The sequence below is a fragment of the Bison bison genome, unplaced genomic scaffold (assembly GCF_000754665.1).
Source record: "Bison bison bison isolate TAMUID 2011002044 unplaced genomic scaffold, Bison_UMD1.0 scf7180017864456, whole genome shotgun sequence".
Taxonomy (NCBI): Eukaryota; Metazoa; Chordata; class Mammalia; order Artiodactyla; family Bovidae; genus Bison; species Bison bison.
The window spans coordinates 26,489,572-26,509,514 of NW_011495018.1; the positions used below are offsets into that span (position 1 = coordinate 26,489,572).

The 19,943-nt window shown below is 46.4% G+C and overlaps 1 protein-coding gene across 1 annotated transcript in view; it reads left to right on the top strand.

Annotated features, from left to right (window-relative positions):
* The first annotated feature begins 738 nt into the window (after positions 1-738).
* Positions 739-19,943, top strand: part of COL17A1 (collagen, type XVII, alpha 1) — a 47,732-nt gene continuing 28,527 nt past the window's right edge. Inside the window, exons 1-13 of the mRNA XM_010859403.1 lie at positions 739-1,113; positions 5,866-5,928; positions 7,878-7,922; positions 8,824-8,928; positions 10,409-10,540; positions 11,560-11,607; positions 12,479-12,514; positions 13,689-13,736; positions 15,060-15,203; positions 16,433-16,591; positions 17,179-17,250; positions 18,519-18,590; positions 19,561-19,629. Coding sequence (XP_010857705.1) covers positions 5,877-5,928; positions 7,878-7,922; positions 8,824-8,928; positions 10,409-10,540; positions 11,560-11,607; positions 12,479-12,514; positions 13,689-13,736; positions 15,060-15,203; positions 16,433-16,591; positions 17,179-17,250; positions 18,519-18,590; positions 19,561-19,629 — 982 coding nt within the window. The 5' untranslated portion in view covers positions 739-1,113; positions 5,866-5,876. The remainder of the gene's footprint in view (positions 1,114-5,865; positions 5,929-7,877; positions 7,923-8,823; positions 8,929-10,408; positions 10,541-11,559; positions 11,608-12,478; positions 12,515-13,688; positions 13,737-15,059; positions 15,204-16,432; positions 16,592-17,178; positions 17,251-18,518; positions 18,591-19,560; positions 19,630-19,943) is intronic.

Genomic DNA, 19,943 nt, shown 5'->3' on the forward strand with positions numbered 1-19,943 from the left:
GAAAGTGAAGTCGCTCAGTCATGTTCGACTCTTCATGACCCCATGGACTGCAGTCTACCAAGCTCCTCCGTCCATGGGACTTTCCAGGTGAGAGTACTGGAGTGGGTTGCCATTGCCTTCTCCATGACCAACCTAGACAGCATATTAAAAAGCAGAAACATTACTTTGCCAACAAAGGTCCATCTAGTCAAGGCTATGGTTTTTCCAGGAGTCATGTATGGATGTGAGAGGTGGACTATAAAGAAAGCTGAGTGCCAAAGAATCGATGCTTTTGAACTGTGGTGTTGGAGAAGACTCTTGAGAGTCCCTTGGACTACAAGGAGATCCAACCAGTCCATCCTAAAGGAAATCAGTCCTGAATGTTCATCAAAAGGACTGATGCTGAAGCTGAAACTCCAATACTTGGCCACTGATGCAAAGAACTAAGTCATTTGAAAAGACGCTGATGCTGGGAAAGATCGAAGGTGGGAGGAGGAGAGGACAACAGAGGATGAGATGGTTGGATGGCATCACTGACTCAATGGACATGAGTTTGAGTAAACTCCGGGAGTTGGTGATGGACAGGGAGGCCTAGCATGCGGCAGTCCACGGGGTCAAAAAGAGCTGGACATGACTGAGCGACTGAACTGAGCCAATCTGATGGCAGCGAGGGAGGGGAATACCAAGCTGTGGCAGTCCTCTGGCTATAAAAGGTAAGGAGGAGTAATAAAAGGTCATTTCCTTTATGCTGAACCTTTGTTCCCTTTTCCCATGGCCCATAAATGGTTAATCCCATAGCTCTAAACTGGAGAAGCTTTCTGCCTCCTGTAAAGTTTGATTCCTGGAGGCAGATTTTTTTTTAATCCTGCAAGTGTCAGATAATTGGAAGGGTGGAGTCATGCTTTAAACCTCGACACACCTTTGTCAGGACTTGTTTGGAAGCAAAGAACTGAAGGAAACAAGGGGGAGAGAAGTGAACATTTTTGAAAGATCACTCAGCTCTAACACACCTTGGCTGGGTCTGGATAAAAAAAAAAAGTGGGAACGGCAAACAGTCTAGAAGAAAACGTCAGGGGAAGAAAGAAGGGGCATTTACTCAAAGTTGTTTCCGATTCCTTCAGCATCTCAAACTAGGTAAGTCATAGGAACTTGGTGGTTCTTGCTCCTTGTGAGACTTTAATTTGAGGTTTGCCGTTGAGAACGTGAATGTTTGTCGGAGAATCTAAGATGACATCCTTTAATTTCCAGTGTTCTGTTGATGTGATTAATTGATCATAAATGATTAGTTTGACTTATATGTTCTACTCAGGGTAGGTCTTTTAAAGGGACAAGAAAGTTTTGACAGTGGGAAAGAGAATAAAAAAGCCAGTGAAGATAAAGTGAACTCTGGTGACAAGATTTCTTTGGTATTGTTTTCAGTATTGTAAAATGACTTGTGTTAAACTGTTTTATTTAGAATATAAAGAGTTTAAAATTCCTTCTCTCTCAATCTGGGTTTCTCTCTCCTTGTCTCTCTCCACCCTTCTCTACTTTCCCTCTCTCCCCTTGATAGCAGAGAACAGCTCAGAAATCAAAGTGGGGGTTTGAGTGGGGGTTTCTAGAAGTAACCCCTGAGCACCAATGTGCTCCCCCAGAGTCTGTGCTGGCAGCTTCTGACTAAGCTCAAGGGGTTGGCTGAGATTATCACACTCTACACTTACCACCCCTAATCTAAAGTAAAGTGAAATGTCTGAAATGATATAGTTAATCCAGGAACTTCCTGGAGTCTAACTTGGAACAAGAAAAAAAAAATTCTGTCACATTTTACAGGCCAATGTAGACCAAAATAAATTCATTTTGGGATGAGAACTACCAGTTTAGGTATCTCACAGACCACATTAACTACTAACTGACAATTTACCACTTTACTTTTTTGAAGTGTTGGCAAATCCTCTAGCGCCTCATTTCTTTGAGAAGCAGCTAATCAGTAGCTTAATAGTTGGATTTGTTCTTTCCATAAAATGTAGGGAGATTTTTTAAAGAAATCTGTTTGGAGAGCGGAATCATTTCTCTTACCCCCATATGCTTTCTCTTAGAGCTAAGGCACAAATCTAAGTTGAAACTAAACTAAATGTACAGCCCCCAGTGGAGCCCTTTTGAAAATCAGAGAAGGCTTGCTTTACTCTCAGCCCCTTCAAAACACTCCCACGAATCTGATCAGAGTTAACATGGGGGCACTTAAAGCGAGGAGTCTTGCTTGAAGCTTGGATAGAAACCCAGATTGCTGAAACCGCTCTGACCTAAGAACTAACCACATTTTAAAATTATGCCTGACCAAAAGAAGTTTGCATCTGCCTGGTTTGGCTCATTTGCCATTGTTAGTGGTAGCAGGATTTAACCAAACATGGCTATAAACAAGCAGCTTAATCACCAAGCTAGGGCCCAAGCTCCCCCAGCCCTGGTTATGAAAATGGAGGATGCTAAATGCAGAGGTGGGGGCACCCATTGCTTGCCAGAGGGGTGTAGAGACAGAAGCCTCTGAGACTATCAACCCTAGGGCATGATAGGCTTGATAGGTTGATACCCCCTGCAAACTGCTTGGCCTGTCTGTGTTAACAGGGCAATAGCTAGTGGGTGGTTTTCCCACATTTTGGTTATTTTATTGTTTTAAAATGTAAAGTGTACAAAGATTGGAGTAACAAGAGCTGTAAGGATACCTATGATTCCTTAGCAGAGGATAGGGACATTTATTCCTAAAATAGAAAAACATTTCCTTCTCTGTTCCCTTCTTTGTGCTAAAGACCAAGTGTTTCATGAATTGTTATAAGAAGGTCGGTTGAGATGGTTTTCTCTTGGTATCAGCAATTTGGCCTTGTTTGTGCCTGGGTTACACCCCATCATCAATAGGAATAGTTTTAGGTCGATGTGACACCATTTAAATGAAGAGGAAAGGAAAAAAACTCATAAAAGTAGGAAAATGATTCTGAATTGTGTTTTCTTACATAAGAAAATGGCACAGGATCATTTTTATGTCTTCAAAAGAACATTATGAAATAACCACGAAGCAGCCCCTTAGAACTATGAATGGAAGTTAACATAACTTTGGAATTGAGAACTTGAATGACTTGCTTATCCTCAGTTCTAGTAAAGTGGCCCAAACATCCCAGAAGTTTAAAATTATGCTACTTGACTGTGCTCTCGTTAAGTAGTACTTTTGGGGCAAGGTGTTCAGATAAGCACTGCTGGGAGAGGCAGGCTCAGCCACGAGTCTGGGCATGTACTCTTCTTTCCCTTATGTTACACTTTTTAAAAACTCTCGGCACTTAAAATATTTAAGAAGGAAATCCTGTGGGAAAACTGTAGCCCCATGGGATGATCCCCATCCAGGTTTGTGCCTCAACCCATCATTTTCGCTTTGATAAGTCACAGAAAATTTCCTCTCAGCTCTGGTTGAAAGGCATTTGTCTCCTGATACATCCCTACCATTTCTGACTATTGGTCTGGGTAAAGCCAGCAGAGCTCCTTCCTTATTTCAGGCCCAAGAAATCATTGTGTAAGGCCATGGGATGTAGCCATGTAGGAGCTCCAGGCTGAGAGAGAGGTTGCATCTACCTTCACCCACCCAGGGGCCCTTCTATCTCTAGAGCACTGAGCAGTAAGGGCTCCCCTCCCTCCCATTCTGGAGGGGGGCACCTGATTTCTTAGCAGGCTATCTCCTTGTGCCCTCTGGAAGTTAGGGAACTCTTGGCTTTTTTTGTTGCAAATCTTAAGGCTTCATCATTGGGACCTAAGAAAAAGATAGCAACTACCTAGAAATGTTTGTTATATTTTTAGGTACAGAAAGAACAAGAAAACACTTGCCAGTTTGGCTGCCTAGACGCTGAGACTCTTATCAAATGGACTGGAGCTATCATCAGTCTGCCTTGATGGCTATAAGTGGAAACGACCCAGCCAATCCAAATTTATAGCTGCCAGCAGCAACTTTCATTTAAGGATGGTAATAAGTGATAACTTGTGGAAAGTTAAAGTTTCCATAGGTTGTTATGAAATATTATCCTGAAAGGAACTGTTTATAACAATTCAGGTGCTGCCATGCTAGGTGGCTCCCCACTGGCAGCCAGGGGCATGTGAACATTTAATCTCCAAAATGCCTCCTGGTTCATAGCTGATGATGAATTAAAAAAAAAAAAAAGAGGTGGGGGGAGCTTCAGAGATGCCAAAGGCAATTAATGCTTAAACAGTGGATTTCAAAGAGGGTGTCAGGTTGTACGTAGATTGGTGGGACATAGGCCTACAGGAGTACAGACAGAGTCACAGGTCAGGTTTGGCCCTCTGATAAAGCTGGACTCCACTGTTAAATTGCTCATGGAGCCTCTGCTCTTCGGCTCTGGGAAACATACCTGCAAAGAACATCTGTGTCTTCTTAGCTGCAGCCAGGAATTTTTCCATGATGCCTCATTCCTTGCCTAGAGCTGCATTTAAAAAACCCCGGTGAGCAAAGAGTTGGCACATTCGATCAGGCTCTGACACTAACTGTGCGGATCTTGGTGGATTCCACCAGGCAGTTGACCAGTTGGTCTTGCGTGGTCTTGATTTTCAGTGGGGAGCTCACCCCGGGCTGCATTAGGACTTTTGTCGACCTAGATACTTTTGCCTTTGTGGATGTCCTTCCTCCATTAAAAAAAAAAAAAAGAAAAAAAAGACTTGAAAGAATATAATCCAAGTTAGAGTGTGTTTATTTTTCCGTTTGATTTTAAAAAGAAGTTAAAAAATTTTTGCGGGCCCCTGAAAGTATGATGGGAGTAGGCCCTGTGTCCATTGCACCTAGTGGATAAGTAGACTGTAAAGTCACCAGGCAGGAGAAAAAGGCTGAAAGGAGAGATCTTCAAGAAAGGGGTGTCCTGGGTGGGAGTAGCTTGCTCCTGAATTCTAAAATCCCAATCTGAACTGCACCCAAAAGATCAAGTAGGAGGAAAGGAAGGTTGGGCAGAGAGAACCCCAGGGAAAGCCAGGTTTCAAGTCCTTGCAGAGCCTGAGACTGGTGACTACAGCCAAAAGCACCCAGTTGGAACAGGGATCCTTGCCTTGGTCTCCTGAACCGTGCTCCTCCCCAGCCCAGCCCCGCCCCACCCCTAAAGCCTTGCCTCATCCCATCCATGCTTCAGGACACAGTGGACAAGATCTCAGTGATTTTTTTCTGCCCAGAGTAAGAGTGAAGGGAGAACGCAGATGACTTGTACAAATCTTTTCCTACATATTTCAACAGATTTTACATTGACTTTCTTGTTTTTTTTTTTTTTCCTACATAAGTCTGTAAAGAAGCATAGTAGGGCTGTTGTGTTAAAGAGAAAATTTCATGTTGTGAAATATAAAGTTCCACACAAGTATGACAATCATAATAATTTTTATCCTGATTTCAACCCATCAAACATCATTCTCACATCTGAACTCTAAATAATGAAGCGTGAATGTCTTCTATTCACAGAGCATTGTATAGAACACTGAACATTGTGGGATACATCAAAATGAATTAGCTGAAAGCACCACATGCTTTGGGAGATATTGTATTACTTGGCAAAAAGTGGAAGTTTTATAGTCAAATGTCAGGGTGCCAGATCTATGTAAGACCTTTAATGCTCAGCAGGGTGCAACCTGGTCAACTGGACCCTGAAAAAAAAAAAAAGATCTCAGTACAAAAGAATAGGATCCAAGCTGGAACTATTAAATTACTCCCACACTAATACAAGAAATGGGAATGATCCTTATTAAAATATATGCACACGAAAGAATTATGCTTTGAATCATGGGAATCCAGTTTTAGTTCTCAGCTTGAATAGTAGGGACCTACACTTATGAAAAGGGGTGGTAACGGACACAGCTAGTCCTGGTTTCTGGCTTTTTCTGTAGGTGGCGATGATATGGACATAACCCAGAAGAACAAACGGGATGGCACTGAAGTCACTGAAAGAAGTAAGAGCGTGATAAATGTCATTATAAAAGCGATCAAAAATTTGGAAAAAGTTAATAATTCATTCCTAATTCTACCACAACTACTGTATCTTTTTTTCTATTTATGTTTTTTGTTTTTAGTTTTTTCTTAGTTTTTTGCCTTTTTCACTGTACAATTTTAAATGTATTCCTAAATAGGCTTTATTTTTTCCTTTAAGAAGGCTTTTGTTGATTTTTTTTAATACACTTGTAATTGAAATGTGTTCCATTTTTTCTTCAAAGACGAGAATTGCCATTTCAATGTTACAGTTTTTATAACCAGCATTTGTAATGATTTCATAATATCCTGTTGAATGAATTTGCTAGAGTTTATTCAGTCGTGTTCTTATTTAGGGATACAAGGTGATGGAAATCCAAAAGAATAATATCCCCATTACTGGGACAAAGTTGGAATCACACTGGTGTCACAGTTGCAATCTACACTGAAAACTGAAAACAGGCACATTTCTTGTGTGAAACTGCCCAGATGATAAATTCAGAGACATTTAAACTGTCCCCTTAGCAGCTCTAACTCTTTCATCTATCCTGTGACTTTCATATATCTCCAATTAAAAAAAAAAAAAAACTCTGCATCCACAGACTTGGAACTCTTAAGTTAAGAAATAATTTATTTTTATGTGTCATGGAATCCCAGAAGTCCACACAACAAGAGGTTTAGTGAACGCTCAAGGACTATTATTCAAATCAAGCTGCCATTTTTGTCTCTACAACCATTTCCTTTTATGCATGTGATGCTGCTTCTGCTCCTTTAATAACCCCGTGTTGCTGCGAAGACAACTAAACTAATAGGAACACGCAGAGTGAAGAAAGAAAGGGTGACGGGTAGGAGCAGTAAGACCCGTGTGGGAGGGAGCAGTTGCCAGCACACCAAGTGACGCCCCACCATCTCCTTCATCATCTTCTTCATCCTTTTCTTTTCTCTTCTCATGAGCCATACCTGCATACATACCACATATATGCATATACTTGGGCTTGTGCACACACATATGCATGAGAAGTGTGATTTCAGAAAACAGGGGGCTCAGCTAAATAGGGGCACCTGATGTCCAACCCAGAAGGAGGTAGTGGTTGGTGATGGTCACGGTCAGAGCACAAAATTGGCCCAGTTATGGTTTCAGAATCTACCCAACCCCCATGCTGCTGTAGAGGAGAGAGTGATTCAGGAAGGCAAGAGTTTATTCTAACTCAGTTTATTCTAACTGGTGTTTTTAAAAAACACAAAAAACTTTTATGACCTCCATAGCCTCACCACGGTGGCACTTGGCACCTTCTCCATTTCAGGAGGCAAAGGGACTGATTCTCAAGTCTGTCTTGGATATTCACTTGTCCATGATTTCACCAAGCACCAAATGTGACTTATCAACCCCCTTCCTTCATACATCTCCTCACACTCAGGCATGGCCCTGAAGATTTTAGAATGAATTATGCGTCCTTGAGATACCCCCAAATTCACAGAGAAGTTCAAGGTCATTATCCACATCACAGTGGAATCAGCCAGGAAGATGTACCGGCCTCAGCTGGACTGGGTGACAGTTCAGAAGGGACAGTGCAGAGAAAAGTGGCTTGAGGTTCTGACCCTTCTTCAAAGGTGAATCCAGGCCTGAGCTAGATCTAATTGTTAGATGAGAGACATTAATGCACGGTAACTCATTTTTCAAATCAGTGGGTTACTAACTACTTTTGGTCCCAAAGAAATATAAACCTATTTTCTAGGTACATTAAGTCCCATTGTTATTGCACCTATTTGCTTTTACAGAAGGTCAGATCAAATCCCTTGAAGCACAAGTGTATAAAAATCTACCTTGAACCTAACTTAATGTGCTGAGCTTATGAAAGATGCAAGACCTTGCCAAAGTGGAGGAATTTCAGTGCATTATGTAAGATCTCCTCTTTTCTTTGTCTTTTTCTAGTCATCACAGAAACAGTAACTACAAGACTTACATCCTTACCACCAAGTAAGTGACTTATTTTGAGAACTTGCATCTCACTAAGGCTCATGTGAAGGGCTCCACGTGTAACCTTTCTCATGGGCTCTCACTCGTCAGTCCAGCAAATCCAGAATATCAGAAATCTTTTTTTTTAACAGCTGTGTTGACTTTAACTTATATCCCACAGAATCCACCAGTTTGAAGTGTGTAATTCAATGGTCATTAGCACGTCCATAGAGTCATGTGGCCCCAACAATCTAATTTTAGAACATTTCCATCCTCTCTCCCCTCTCCCTGGCCTCTAAAATACACAAATTTGGTTTCTGTCTCTATAGATTTGATTGGACACTAAAATACCAGAAATCTTCTCCAGCCTGGGCCTAGGTTAGAAGGAGGAAACCATAGTCAGGCTTCTGTTTGAATCTGCTCTTCTCTCAGGAGGTTGCTGGGGTTAGTGGGTTCTATAATGGAGATCCAAGCCCCTGAGCTAGCCCTGCACCTCCTGGGAATCCTGGTTCAGGAGGGGATGGGAAGCCTCCGCATCCACACACAGGTTGGAGTGTGATGGGCTGCCAGGTGAAACACCATCCTCACAGCGCTGGCACTCGGCCCTCTGACACTTCCAGTGGCTGCCAGGTCCAGGGCACTGGCCAGGCATTCATAAAAGTCCAACCCGGGCCCAGGCCTCAAGGAGTTTTCATCACTTGCTGACTTTTCTAATATTTAAATTATCCTAATCAGCAATCACCCTGGAAACTTTCTTGTGGGTAGAATATTTGCTCTTGACATTTGTATCAAAAACAAACAAAATGAGATCCGGTGGGAAAGGGGCCCCAAACCAAGAGGGTCGTGGGTGAGAGGCCAGGGAAGGCGGGTGAGAGGGGCTGCTGAGTCCACTTGTAAAGTCACCTGCTCCTGGTTTCTGCAGAAGGGGGGACCAGCAATGGCTATGCTAAAACAGGATCTCTGGGTGGAGGGAGCCGGCTGGAGAAACAGAGCCTGACGCATGGCAGCAGCGGCTACATAAACTCAAGTAAGTGCCTGCTGGTGGGAGGGGCCGGGGAAGGACAGATGGGCAGGGAGAGGGATCATTACCACTGTTTGTCAGCCATTCCAAATGCCCCAAGGAACTGTGAGGCCTATTTCAAACGGGATCAGTTGTTATTATGTCCCCAATATAAATAACACGATTAAGAAGCCTTCCTAGAGAGGTGACTCCTTTCCCAGTGAACTACTAACTCTCTTTAAGTCATTTCTTTTAGAAAAGGGTATCCATGTCTGAGGGTTTACAGTTTGAATTAGCAACAAAAAAAAACAACAAAAGGAACTTAAGGATTAGGTTACTGTGCTAAGGAAATCTGGTGACATGCAACCCCAGACAGTATGAGTTTCCACTGGGCAAACATCCAACACAGACCCAGTGGATCTCAAAGAAATAATATTTCCTGGTAACTTTCAACTGAAACACAACAAACAAAGCAGGGAAAACACATATACATGCACATTGCCTCTAAAGCTATAGTTTTAAACTTTTTATTTTATATTGGAGCATAGCCAATTAATAATGTTGTGGTAGTTTCGGGTGGATGGCAAAGGGACTCAGCTGTACATATAAATGTATCCATTCTCCCCCAAACTGCCCTCCCACCCAGGCTGCCAGATAACATTGAACAGAGTTCCCTGTGCTATATAGTAGGATCTTGTTGCTTATCCATTTAAGACACCACAGTGTGTACATGTCCACCCCAAAGTGAAATGAAGTGAAAGTTGCTCAGTTGGGTCCAACTCTTTGCAATACAGTCCATGGGATTCTCTAGGCTAGAGTACTAGAGTGGGTAGCCTTTCCCTTCTCCAGGGGATCTTCCCAACCAAGGGATCAAACTCAGGTCTCCAGCATTGCAGGCGGATTCTTTACCAACTGAGCCACAAGGGAAGCCCATCCCAAACTCCCTAACAATCCTTTACTTCCATTCCCCATTCTCTCCCCTTGCCCACCCCGCCTCAACCTGCAACTGGAAGTTCATTCTCTAAGTCTGTGAGTCCAAAGTCATTTTTTAAATCTTGGAATGACACTGAAGAGAGAAGACCCAAGATATGCAAACAGCTGAGCTGCTAAAGAGCTGCATATGTCCTTACCTGTGGAGAAATATTTGCATGTGGGGTTGTATTCCAGCGCACCCAGCAGTGGTCTACAATTACAGGCCAGGTCTTTAGGAAGCATCCTGCTTCTCCACTTCCATGCACTTTGGCTACACACAGAAAGGACCTCCCTGCCTTTCAGGGTTCTTGAAAAGGGCAGCAGCAGTGATTACACCTCCATTTCTGAGCACCCTTTCGGTCACGCTCTGCTGAAGGCCTCTGGCCCCTCCACAGGGCCCTCCTTCATTAGGACTGACTAGTGTGTCCTAGTATAACTGTATAAGCGTATAAGCTAGTATACTAGCGTGTACCTAGTATAACTATATGTCACCCCGTGAAGTGCTCTGAGGGTTTATGTCTTTCCCCACTTGTAGGTGGGAGCTTGCGAGGCAATGCCTCCACCTCCAGTTACAGGAGGGCCCATTCACCTGCCTCCACTCTGCCCAACTCACCAGGCTCAACTTTCGAGAGGAAGACTCATGTCACCCGCCATGGAACATATGAAGGTACGGGCCCACAGACTTTAAGAAAGAACTACTCTCTCCCCTCAGTAGCTTCTCTCATCCTTTGAATGAATTCATTTATTTTGTCCTAAAGTAGAGCCTCTGGCATGACTTTCTGGTGGGGCTACTTCGCAGGCAACAGGACACACAGGACTTGGGCTCAGGGAAGAAGTCAAGGCAAGACACCCAGTGTGGGGTTATCCACAAAGGGTTGTTAGCAGAAGTTGGAAAACTGAAGGAGTTTGTCAGGGAAGAGAGTTCAAAAGCAGAAGAGAACACAGAAAGATAAAGTTTGGGGGGAAATGCACAAAGAAGAGCCAGATCACAAAAAGGAAGAGTCAATTACAATGCCATTTAAGTCAGAGAGAAAGGGGGCAAGCTCATGATCAAGAAGGAGGAGGTGAGAGGAAGACATCTGGGGTCTTCTCCTAAGGTTACTGGAATTCCTGGTGGTCTACATAAATCTAGAGTTTTAGTGGAAAACAGACGAGCCCGGTGCAAATGGGTCTAATAGTGAATGAGATGGGTACTGGTGATGAAAAAGCAGGGTATCCTGCTTCTGGATATCCCAGTAAATGATTTTGACCCAGGGCTGCCAAGGGTAGGGAGAACTCTAAATCCAGGCCAGGTGGAGGGGATCACCACAAGTGCACCCTGCTGCTCTGCCAGCACTGGTCTCTTCATAACAAGGCCCACCTCCGGAACAAGCCGCACAAGGTCAGAGAACTGCTGGTGCCGACAGCACGTTCATTTGATCAGAGATGGGCATCGGCATCGGCACTGCATAGGGCAGAGTTGAGGAAGTGAAAACAAAAAGGAAATGAAACAGTTGTTCTTTGTTCAGACCTCGTCCCACCGAAGTAGATCAGTGACCAGAAGGAAGTGCCGCAAGCAAGTCCCTTGGGCATAATGTGCTTAAATCCTGGGCTGAACACCCAGGCTGCAGAGGTGCAGAAAGGACCCACCCTCTCGGAAGCTATTTGGGTTTAAGTGGCCATTTGTACTGTTTGTCCTTTCTCCAGGGAGCTCCAGTGGCAACTCTTCCCCCGAGTATCCTCGGAAGGAATTTGGTATGTCCTATCCTTACTTTCTAAAGAAATGGTTGGTCAACCCTGGCAGGGATGGAGAGGGAGCATCATGAGTTAAGTGGCTTCTTCTAGAAGAGTCTGACCTCTGCTGACCTCTTTTTCTCGGCTCTTTATCCTAAAGCTTCTTAAGGGGATGGATGGTCAGACGTATCAGTTTGCCGTCAAAAGTCTTTGCTCATGAAATGGCAAGCTTCTAGTACAAGGCTCAGGCTTGGGCAGATAAGCCCTAAGGCCAGGCAACAATCATAGCGTTTTCCCTTCCACAGGACCCACAGAGACCTTCCTACAAAGGGGAGTAGGGGTGAGGATGCACAAATATCAAGCATCCCAGCACCTCTACCACAGCAGCCTTAAAGGGGCACGTTTTAACCAAATGAAACATGAGGTGGGATCTTAAATCTTGAGTCCACAGTCTTGGGTTCCCACTGTGCGTAAGAATTGATGATATGAGTGATTATAATTTCATTTATTTACCTGCCTACAGTGCAAAAACCAAGACAGTCTCTAAAAAAAGCTAAAGGAAAGACCTGGCAGTCTTTTGATACATTTAATCAATGTGATCAACCAGTCCAAATGGATCATGATTACCTTAGTTAACATTCTAAGTGTGAGCCAATTTAACATTCATTTGCTAACTTAACACCCTAAACACACTGGGGCTTACATAATTTTCTCTTCCCTTTGGCCATGTGGGCATCATTTATTAAACATCCACCATCCATAAAGGTTTCTATCTGGATATAAATGCACTATGAAAACAACCTCCCCACCCAAATAGGTCTGCCTCCATGTCACAGATATTTAGCATGCCACCTCTCATATATGCCTAATATTACTTTTCTTTGTTTCTCAGCATCTTCTTCAACCAGAGGACGGAGCCAAACACGAGGTAATCTCTGTCACTGGGTTCAGTTCAATTCATCCAATTAGTATTTTCTGAGCATCTAACATGTGTCCAGACATGAGTCAGGAAAAGTGAGGAGTAAAGAATGAATAAGCCACGGTTTCTGCCCTCAAGGAGCCTGTAGCACCTGGGGGTCCCCTTTGGGAAGGGTGGGCTTTTAACAGCAGTCTAGCAAGCGTGTGGAGTGGTTCGCTCTGCTGTGGATTGTCTGAAGGTGCTAGCATCACATCTCATTTCACGCCCAGTCTCCTGGGTGACTTTAACAAGTTGTCCTGTAATTGCATTTACACAGCAAAAAAAAAAAAAAAAAAAATGAAGCACAAGCCCCTGTTTTGCATTGTTCCAGGGGATGAAGTTCTCTGCGAGAGTTTTACACTCTCCACAACTGCTTGTGGATAAGGCCCTAGGAGGGAATGTGGTCCTGGAGAAAGCTGCCCTTGATTTATCCGATGAAGGTGGCAAGAAGTGTGTCAGGGCAGTGCTGAAGGCAGGATTCCTAGGCCCTGGGCATTCATAAGGGCCAGTCTAAGCCTCCCAGGGGCCTGGAAAGTTAGGCACATACCAACCACGCATAACTTGATAGTTGATTGATGTTGAAACTTAGAATGTTAAATCACCCACTTGCTGCCCTAAAGAGGCCAAGATGGCTAAGGAAACACTAGAATTCTCTTGCTATTGGCTGAGAAACCCTAGAGATAGGAGAGCAGCTTGGTTCTGGTAAAGAGGAGTGGGGCCTAGGAAGTTGTTCTGAGTCGCTCAGTCGTGTCCGACTGTCTGCGACCCCATGAACTGCAGCCCACCAGGTTCCTCTGTCCATGGGATTCTCCAGGCAGGAATACTGGAGTGGGTTGCCATTTCCTTCTCCAGGGCCCTAGAAAAGGGGTCGGTTATTATCGATTATGATGGCACCTCCAGGCTCAGCTTGGGGTTTCCTGCTCTCAGCGGCTGGTGGGGTGGGAGCGGGCGGGGGGAGTGCAGTTGTGATCCAGGGTAAGGAGAGGACACCTCTTTCTAAGCAGCACTCATCCAGGGCACACCTAGGTTTTCTGTCCCCGGATCACAGAGCAGCCCAAAGATGAATGTGCAGCCCAGAGCTCAGTGTAGGGCACTGTGAGCCCAGCTCCTTCATTCACAGCTGTTCCGTCTCTTCCCTGTACAGAGAGCGAGATCCGAGTCCGACTGCAGAGCGCATCCCCGTCTACCCGCTGTAAGTGCTTCCGTCCTGGGAAGGACCCAAGAGTCCAGGGCTCCTGCTGTGTGTGCGCAGCCACTCGTGCCATAAACAACATGTCTAAGGTTGTGACAGGGGCCCAGGGCTGCGTGCAGGGGTGAGGAGCTGAGCAAGTCCTGGTCCCTGCTGCGTTGTAGTTCACAGACAATAAAGCACCGGCCATGACAGCTCAGGGACAGAGGGAGTCAGGGCCAGAGGAGTCTTCCCGGGTTAGTCAGTCACTTGAAGGGAGACTGAAGGAAGGTCTCAGCGAGACGAGTGGGCAGAGACACGGGAGGAAGTTTCGGCACACCTGAAGGAAAAGGAGCAGGAGGGGACTCAAGGAGGTCTGACATCCTTCTCACCTTCCAGAGAAGGCAGAAGTGTGAGAGTTCGAACTTGGTTATCTCAGATGTCAGGGGTTCCCTTGTCTCTGTTGACCGTGTGGCACTCCTGTTGTGGGTGGGTGGGAGCCAAGAACAAAGACCAGGAAGAGAAAGAGCTGGCTCGGGTGGCTCAGGAAGCAGAGACTGGGACTTGTCCCAAGAGCTCAGGGCCTGGGCCGTGGGATCCAACTCCAGGCCTGACACGGTCTCACCCGAGTCTTTCCAGGCTTGGGGAGGGGGCTGTTGAGCACAGTCGGGAGCTCTCAGGGGCGGGGGTGCCTGGCAGTCCTCCAGCACATGTCATCAGCAAATGCCTCCTCTCACACGTGGCCCTTGCACAATGCCGCCCTCCTCTTCTCTTTGCCACCTTGGGAGGCACAGCGTGTTTTACTCCACTGAATCTCCTCATCGCAAATCCTATCAGCCAGCGGGTCTGGAAATTAATTCACAGGAGAGCAGCGTAATGTTTAAGAGTTAAGGGACACACATTTCTTTTGACACTTCAGAGCATACAAGGTCAGAGACCCCACACCCGAGGCAGCCTCTGCCCGGGATGAGACCACCGCCGAATCATTTGTTTCAAGGAGTCTTGTTCTCTGGCTATCCCAGGTGTGAATGCTCCCCCTGATCCAGGATGACAGGGTCTTCCAGCCACAGAATCTTCCCTGTGATGTCTAATTAGGAAATATCTACTGAGGACTTTGACCTCCTTGTAGAGCCACTAGATTTATGAGGCCATTAACATTACAAAGTGCCAGGTTAATCAGTGCTATAAATTGGCAAAATGTAGAAATGACAAGGCTAACCAGAAATGTCCCAGCAGGCGAAGTGGATGCTTTGTCCTCCCCGGGGCTCAGGGTGCCGTGAATGTTCACCACTCACGGACTTGGGAAGGAATCCCAAGCCTAATGAAAAACCGGGGGATTCCTTTCAGGGACAGAATTGGATGACGTCAAGCGTTTGCTCAAGGGGAGCCGCTCAGCAAGCGTGAGCCCCACCCGGAATTCCTCTAACACACTCCCCATCCCCAAGAAAGGCACCGTGGAGACCAAGGTGGTGACAGCGAGCTCCCAGTCAGGTAAGCCCCTCAGCCCCGGGCTGCTGTGGAAGGAAGGGAATAAGGTGCAGGCGTGCCCGGGCAGGCTTTTCAGGATGCAGCGGAGCCTTTGCAAAACCCTGAGCATTGCTCTTCCTGCAGCGTGAAACGTGGACTGCATCCTCCTCACCTCACCTCCATCAGCCTTCCCGCATGCAGGCCATCGTCTGGCTCTAGAGCCTAGAGATTCTCCCAGGAAATTCTTGACATGTCCTGGGAATGTGTTGGCCAGGTTCCCCGAAAGAAGAATATCGGGGAAAGTTGTAGTGTTTTCTGTCCTTCATTCACTCACCCGATAAACATTTATTATGTACTGTCTCTATTCCAAGCACCGGGCACTGAGGAAAGGCAATGAGCAGGGTAGACTGAGGGGAAGACAAGCAGGATGAGTGTAGTTCAGCACTCATACATCCTGTGCCTGCCAAGTGCAAGGTGGGTTCTGTGGGAGGCAGAGAGATGAATCAGCAGGTCCCTGGGGGGAGGTGAGGAGAAGCCAGTTCTGCTATATATGAGGTGAAGCTTTCCTCTCACTACTGAAAAAAAAACAAAAAAAAAGCTTGAGATAGTCATCTTTTGTTTTTCAATATAAAACCAAAACCTCAGAGTAGTTTGTGACCTGTGTGGCTAACTCCCACTCAGGTAACAAATAGGCAGAATTGGCTTCAGATTTGAGATGTGCCCAAGGCCACTCAGGGTAACAGCATGCCCCTTGGGCCTGGTTGGCACAAAGAAATGTTTAAGGAGCATTCAACAGGAGAAGGCTGCCACCGGTACAGAGCGGCCTCGGAACTGAGGACTTCCCTTCCTGCACTGCTGTCTGGAATTCTACTGTAAAGGAGTCGTAGCTCCACGGCATCTGTGAAGGGGGGTCAGCAACAGAGAGAGAGAGAAACCATTAGCGGGGACAGTGCACTGGGAGGTGGTGAGGGGGGCTTAGGAGGAGAAACGGGTGGACCCTAGAGCAAAATTTACCTACTTCAAATTTCATCAAGAGCCAACAAGAATTTCTGACCCAAGAGATCAGGTTTTCACCAGCAACAAGATTTCAGACAGAAGTGGGATGACCAGCTCCTGCAGTTTCCTTAGACTGAGGGAGTTGCCAGGACTAGGGACCTTCAGGGCTAAACTGGGAAAGTCCTGGCAAACCAAGCCCACTGGGCTCCCCCAGCACGGAGAATGGGTTTGTCTCACTGGGGTGTGTGTGTTTTCAGTGTCTGGCACCTATGATACAACCATCCTGGATGCCAACCTTCCCTCCCACGTGTGGTCCTCCACGTTGCCGGCGGGGTCCTCCATGGGCACCTATCACAACAACATCACAACCCAGAGCTCATCCCTGCTCAACACCAATGCCTATTCTGCAGGATCAGGTATGTGGCTTGCGGCTCACAGCCCCTCCCTGTCCTGACCCCTCCACATCTCACGCTGGAGCTGAACGGCCCCACCGGCATTTGCCATCCCCATGCCTTCCTAGAAGGGCTTCCTGTGGCCAAGCAGCCCAAGATTTTTTCACTGGAACTTCAACTTCTATGCTGATTCCTCTGGTGGGTCCCCTATGGAAAGGACTATGTGGTAAAGTGTATCTATCTATAGCTATATCTGTATCTTTATCATGAGAAAGAACATGAAAACAAATATAAGGATTAAGTGTGTGAACTTGAGAGATCATTTAACTTCTCTAGGTTTTAAGTGCCCTCTCTATGAAGCAGTCACGAACGAGAAGGGCTTGGCTGGAATCGATGTCCATTCAAAGCCCCACCAACCTGCGGCTGCCCACTGGCTATTATGACCCAAGGCACACCATGGACTAATGATTGGTTCCATGCTGCAAAGCAGGAGCCCAAGGTTTTCCTAAAAACAGTAGTGTAACACAGTGCGACGCTGGCCTTTCTTCCAGTGCTTCTCGCCCCTGTTCTGTGTGGATGTACTCTCACCAACCTTCTTCCCTCCCCCGCAGTCTTTGGAGTTCCAAATAACATGGCCTCCTGCTCCGCAACTCTGCAGCCCGGAATCAGCACCAGCTCCTCAGGTCAGTGCTTGCCAGCCTGAAGAAAATGGTTGCTCTTGCCTAGTGAGGGAAATGGAATGGTTTGTAGGGAAGATGTTCTTCCTGACCAAGAGCATGAGGACTTCCTCCATACACACGGCAGCGCAGAACAGTAACCAAGGAGCTGCGTTAGAAGGCCCAGAGCCTGCCCTCCATCATAGAAGCAGCTCAGTCCCCAAGGAAAAGGGGGCCAGAGGCTGCACTTACGTGCTTATTCTGTGCCTGTCCCTTTATCTAATATGAGAGGTGGAGAGATGGAAGTAAAGGGACTAAGTGAGGCAGAGCTCACGACATTTTTAGGTGGAAAACACTGTTAATTTAGAAAGAACTTAACTGCATCTTAAATGTTGTAGTTCCTTGGGGGCTCAAACAATGTTACTGCTTTGCTTCCAATGCAGATGTATAATCTTTTAAAAGTATTTATTCACTCATCATAGCCTATATGTGAATAAGTTATCAGCCCATTTCTTTTGTTAAAGGAATCTGCCTTCTTTCTGTGATATCACGACTAATATCACATAGTGATGTAGGCCGTTTTTATTTTCCTTGACCTTCTTAACTTCTGATTTCCACACCTCCAATTAACTAGTGTCCCACAAACCCAGCAGATACCAGATTCAAGCTTTTTTCCTCTTGCCTTTGCTAGTTTACTCTGCAAAGTCCTCACTCAGGAGGGTGGGCTGATGTTGGATTTTGTGCCCCAAACTCCAGATAGGATGGAATACAAGAAGCTGTTAGCTAGGGAGGAATGAGCTTCTACACTGTTAAAAACAGACAACCAACCAGTCTTTGAAATACTACTGGGGGTGAGGGGACTTCTATGTGCTTGAGTCAGAAGGAAAAATAGGGTCCTTCCCTGTTAGTGCCTCAGCCATTGTGTCTGGATCTGCAGTGCCCATGCTGTATACCAAGGCACCCTGGGGTCCTGCAGGGAACCCCTGGGATATTTGAAATTTTTGAGGCATACCATAACATCTGTCAGACCCTATGCAAACTACTACTATTAAGTTGTGTGGACCTAAGTTAGTCAATAAATGGAGCTTAGGAATTTTCTGGATGGGGCGGTGGGAGGAAGAAACAGTGTTTAAAAAATTATCATGTCAGTAAGAGTGTGGGAACTGAGAAGGTTCAGAATCTCTGTCATATGCAAGGGCACTCATCGTGAAAGTGGTTTAGGGGGCTCCTGGGGCGGGCTGCCTTAGAGGGCCTCATCTATGTACCTGCTCTCACCCATCCTCAATTCTTCTCAGTGTTCGGCATGCAGAACAATCTGGCCCCCAGCTCATCCACCCTGTCCCATGGCATGTCCGCCACCTCCACAGGTCTGTAACTGGGGTTAGGAGCCTAAGGGCTGGGAAGCAACGCCTCTTTGCAGCTATAGCTCACAATAGGCCTTTTCAGCAATGGAATTAGTGGGACCAAAATGTCCCTAAAAGTCAATTGACCTTTGCCACCAAAGAAACAAGCCTCCATACACTGACCAGAGATGCCAGTCTCGGTCAAGTGCTGTCTCAGACGCGAGTGAGAGCCTTGCTGGGGTGTGTCCTCTGTGTCCCCACGTCTCACCACTGTCCTTAACTGCCCGCTGTCACTGCATATCAGTCATTTGGCTGACTTTCTAGTGCACCCCTCTGTGCAAACGTGGGGGAGGCAGGGCAGAAGAGGCACGAGCCTCAGCCTTTGCCCGCAAATTGCTTACTGTTTAGTTGGAGGGCTTCTCTGGTGGCTCAGATGCTAAAGAATTTGCCTGCAGTGTGGGAGATCTGGGTTCAGTCCCTGGGTCAGGAAGATTCCCTGGAGAAGGGAGTGGCTATCCACTCTAGTATTCTTGCCTGGAAAGTCTCATGGGCAAAGGAGCCTGGCAGGTTATATAGTCCAGGGGGTCGCAAAGAGTGAACGTCTCACACATATGAAACATTTGGGGGATCCTGTAACAGAGCATGAATCAAGGTGTACCGAGCAGGTGTTGGTACTGTAGGAGTTCAGAAGGGAAGTAGATGTGTGTGTGTGTTTGGGGAGGGGGGAGTCTAAGAGGTCTTCATTGAGGAGGTGGCCTTTGGGACAATCCTCCAAGGATGAGGATTATATCATACAAAGTTTCATCTAAGTTGTTGTCCCCATGGCTGGAGAGAGTTGATTTCATGATTCATTATTATTCTGTTCATTATTATTGTTCACTATCATCTTCCTCTCCCCTGGGGAGGCTGCCTGTCTCCAGGGCAGGTCAGCTGCTTCTACACAGTGCGGAGCTGCCTCCTGTGCCCCACTCATTCAGTGGTTCTTGTCTTGCAGCATATGGTGTGAAGAAAAACATGCCCCAGAGCCCCACTGCTGTGAGCACTGGGGTGTCCACGTCTGCAGGTAAGTGCTGTCGCCAGCTACCGGAGGCAGGCCAGCACACAGGAAGGTCTGTTCCTTAGTCACATGTGGCAGGAGGGGACATAACCCATGGGGGGTCCAAATGGGACTACAAATGGGACTCACCCCGAGGGCCTCTTGGTTTTTCCAGAAGTGAGCAGCTGGGTGTGCCTCTCACCTTACCTTGGCCTTCCTGTCCAAGGGGGCCATGAAGCTCCACCCTCCATACCTGCCCAAGGTCAGGCCCACACAGCCCAGCCCCCACCACAAGAGCCAAGGTGCCCCCTGGAAGCTGCCACACCCTCCCTACTTTCTGT